The 3,810-nt window shown below is 39.0% G+C and overlaps 1 protein-coding gene across 2 annotated transcripts; it reads right to left on the reverse strand.

Moving 5' to 3' along the window:
• Positions 1–7: 7 nt before the first annotated feature.
• LOC102298544 (neoverrucotoxin subunit alpha) lies at positions 8–3,567 on the reverse strand. 2 transcript variants are annotated; one of them, XR_006053997.1, is made up of 5 exons: positions 2,474–3,567; positions 2,066–2,239; positions 1,635–1,805; positions 1,476–1,522; positions 8–1,316 (listed from the first exon to the last, which is right to left on the reverse strand). XR_006053997.1 is itself a non-coding variant. In XM_005953408.3 (4 exons), the coding sequence occupies exons 1-4, from the start codon at positions 2,305–2,307 to the stop codon at positions 733–735; spliced, it is 1,044 nt and encodes a 347-aa protein (XP_005953470.2). In that variant the 5' UTR covers positions 2,308–3,567; the 3' UTR covers positions 8–732. The 2 variants fall into 2 exon arrangements, 1 of the variants encoding a protein (XP_005953470.2); XM_005953408.3 differs by having other exon boundaries at positions 2,066–3,567.
• Between the last annotated feature and the right edge of the window lie 243 nt (positions 3,568–3,810).

The raw sequence follows: 3,810 nt of genomic DNA on the forward strand, positions 1-3,810 counted from the left end.
CACCTTTCCCTGGGCTTAAATCTCCTTAATTACTGACGTGAGTCAGCTGTGTAAAAGGGAAAGGTGGCACCTCAGGCAGAAGAGGTAGTGTGACACGCCCACACAGGCACCTTCAGGAGGAGGCCCAGCTAGGGCCGTAACACCAGTGAACAACTGTTTGAAACTTGCTGGTGGCAAGGAAACCCACTTCGTGTTGAATACAAAACGACATACGTTCCAGAGTCGTCTGTTTCTAATACCAGTTGTGCTAACAAGACAGCAAAAAGACAGAAGGTGTATTTCAAGAGTTGTTTTTCCCCTCTAATACTAAATAAAATGATTTATACATATCTACAACACACCCTTCTATATCAATTATATAATACTGCATGTATACTATGTACATAAACTAGTGTTGTAAAATAAACGTTTAAAGTTTCATTTGGTCTTCAAAGTTTACGTTTTCGATTTTGTCTCATTTCAGAGAAAAAAAAAAGTGAAACTATAAAACATACACAGATGCTCCAAATATTAAAACAAAAAGTGAGAGTGAACATGAAAGACATCTATCTTTAAACAACCAGGCAGGTCAGAATTGTTCACATAAGACACTAAAGACACTCAGCAGTTACAGAATCACTGCAATAATGAGACAATCTTTAAATTCTTAAGAAATCCCTCATGTAGACGTTAAACGTGATTCTGAGTCCATGAGAGCCTGCAGATTTGTCTGTGCATCTGCAGTTACACAGCTTATCTAACAGAAGGAGATACTTCTACCTGCACAGAACACAGACGCACTGAGGAACCACATGAATGGTGCCAGACTCCAAAGCCAGGATAAAGAGGTTCAGTGCATGTGGTGTTGAAGGTGTGGAGGTGGATCAGAGAGTCACTGGAGACATTGTAGAAGGACAGAGTGCCAGCAGGACAGTCCACATACACTGCTACTCGCTTAGGGCCACAGGAAGGGGACAAGGAGGATGAGGGGTGAATGACTGATATTCTCTGATTGTGATACACAGTGTAGCCACGGGCATTAGAGCAGTCCAGACTCCAGGACTGAGGATTCTCTCCAAATCTGCAGTTTTTTCGTTCTCCTTTCCTTGCTATTCCTCTGTAACTTACTGATATGTCAACCTCACCTGTCCACTCCACCTCCCAGTAACACCGACCATGTAAAACATCTTTACACAGCAGCTGACACCAGTCAACAAATCTGTCAGCATGATCGGGATATATGAAGTTGTTTCTCGTATGTGTCACCTTCATGTTATTCATAGACAGTTTGAGATTTTTGTTTATTGTATTTGTGTTGACTGTAAGTTTAGAGAGATCTGTCAAGAAAAGAGACAATGCAGCTGCAGTTAATCTACCAGCTGTTCCTTTAACACTTCACAATATCAGTGATAATCTTAAGAGAATGACACCAAAATATAAAGACAGCTTAATATTTACTGTTTTATCTTTATGAATTAAAAAAACAAAACACTTACACTTCTTCAATCCTGGTTTCAACCACTCTGCTCCAGCAGGTTCCACCCTGAAATGACAAATATCAGCACCATATCTTTCAACATGCAAAAACAGAAATTACATCCAGTGTATCAACACCCATTGTGCTCAGTCATTAACAATAATGTCATCTCATCAACCTTAGGTTTTCCAGTTTCCAGTGTTGATCCTTTACTCCAGTCTGAAGCTCTACGCCTGCATCCTCTGGATGATTGTAACTCAAGTCCAACACTTTCAGATGTGAGGGGTTGGAGTTCAGAGCTGAGGCCAGAGAAGCACAGCCATCCTTTGTGATCAAGCAGCCCGAAAGCCTGGAGGCACACAAAATGAGGCTGGATAAGCTACTAAAGCAACAAAACGCTGACGTACTGTGATCTATCATTTAATTAAGCTGATTATTATCATCACATTTTGTTTCTTTAATTATAATCCAGACCATTAACTTCAACCAATAATCAGGTGTCCCAATAGAAAACGTAATAAAAATAAATATTATAATATAACAATGTAAGCAGAGAAACAGTCATCTTAATTCACAGTGTAAATACTGATTGTAGAGGCTAATCTTAACCTGAGAGTTTCCAGTTTGCAGTGTTGACTTTCCAGTCCAGTGGACAGTGCCTTCACTCCTGTATCCTTCAGGTTGTTGTTATTCAGGTCCAGCTCTCTCAGACTCGATGACTGGCAGGAGAGAGCTGGAGAAAGAGCTTCACAGCTTTTTTCTGACAGGTTGCAGACACTCAGTCTGAAAAGACAATAATGAATAGGACACAATGATTGGTTTGAATAAACAAATAATCTAATAATGAGCATAAAATCTTATCAACTACAGTGGTATGCAAAAGTTTGGGCACTCCTGATAATTTTCATGTTTTTCCTTCATAAATCATTGGTTGTTTGGATCAGCAATAGTGTGCAATAGTTACTTAAACTAAATTAGGCAGGTACATAAATTTGGGCACCCCAACAGAAAAATTACATCAATATTTAGTAGATCCTCCTTTTGCAGAAATAATGCCTCCAAACACTTCTTATAGCTTCCAATGAGAGTCTGGATTCTGGTTGAAGGTATTTTGGACCTTTCGTCTTTACAAAACATCTCCAGTTCAGTCAGGTTTGATGGTTTCCGAGCATGGACAGTCACACCATAGATTTTCAATAATATTCAGGTCTGGGGACTGAGATGGCCATTCCAGAACATTGTACTTGTTCCTCTGCATGAATGCCTTAGTAGATTTTGAGCAGTGTTTAGGGTCATGGTCTGGCGCAACATATTAGAAAACAAAATTGGCTTTTAAGTTATCTTACTGTCAAATCATACAATTTTATACAGATACTTTAAAAGTCTCAGATTATTTGTAAATAATAGGCTCAGATTATTTACAAACTCTACTGTACAATACATTTTTTCCCATAATTTTCTATGAGGGTCATAGTGATGTACAAATACAGGTAGATGTTTTGTTGAAATCACATCCCAGACAATTTACACAGGATCAAATTAGGTAAGGGTAAAGCACAGTAAGCTGAACTTTTCAGGGGACAGCACTAGTTCAGAATTCATACCTTGTGATTTAAAAGGCACTGAGAGAATTTTTAGATAATGTCTTGTATAAATAACTGAATTAAGAAAACCATGTACCCATAAATTGAATAAATATATTTGATTTATGCAAGCATGTATACTGTGGTTAAGTGCTCTATATGCCATTAGCAATCATGAAGTAACTCAAATGGCTCCAGATGGCCAAATATAAAAATGTTGGTACTTGTATCTGCTTTTAAAGGATCGATAAAGTTTTCTGCTGTGCTGTTTTACTCCCATAGCTATTCCTCAAAGTCACAACATTCAATTTAATTCAGTTTTATTTATACAGCATCATATCACAACAAGTGTTCTCAAGTCACTTTATATTGTAAGGCATCCCTCCTTCAATAAATCTGTGGCTATATGAAAATCTGTGGCAATGTCAGACTCTGTAGTTTTCTCTGGTCCCCTCCCCAATCAGACCAGGAGTGACATGTTTAGCCGCATGTTCTCCTTAAATTGCTGGCTGTCTGAGTGGTGTCCCAGAAACGATGTGGGCTTCATAGATAATTGGCAGACCTTCTGAAGGAAACCTGGTCTTGTTAGGAGAGACGGCATTAATCCCACTTTGGATGGAGCAGTTCTCATTTCTAGAAATATGGACAAATTTATTAAACCCCCCCCAAAATATGACTATCCAGAGTTGGGACCAGGAAGCAGAGTTGCAGTCTTACACGCCTCTCTGCAGCTTCTCTCCTCCTGTTACCCCCCTAAAACCCCATTTCCAT

This window comes from Haplochromis burtoni, unplaced genomic scaffold (genome assembly GCF_018398535.1).
Source record: "Haplochromis burtoni strain Fernald_Lab_line unplaced genomic scaffold, NCSU_Asbu1 Contig_4183, whole genome shotgun sequence".
Lineage (NCBI taxonomy): Eukaryota > Metazoa > Chordata > Actinopteri > Cichliformes > Cichlidae > Haplochromis > Haplochromis burtoni.

What these genes read in the sequence shown, in the direction of transcription:
- LOC102298544 (XM_005953408.3), bottom strand. Translation starts at nt 2,307, where the DNA reads ATGCTCATTATTAGATTATTTGTTTATTCAAACCAATCATTGTGTCCT. An exon ending in TGGAAACTGGAAAACCTAAG is followed by an intron (nt 1,523 to 1,634) that starts GTTGATGAGATG and finishes TTGTCATTTCAG; the next exon opens with GGTGGAACCTGCTGGAGCAG. An exon ending in GAAACCAGGATTGAAGAAGT is followed by an intron (nt 1,317 to 1,475) that starts GTAAGTGTTTTG and finishes TTTTCTTGACAG; the next exon opens with ATCTCTCTAAACTTACAGTC.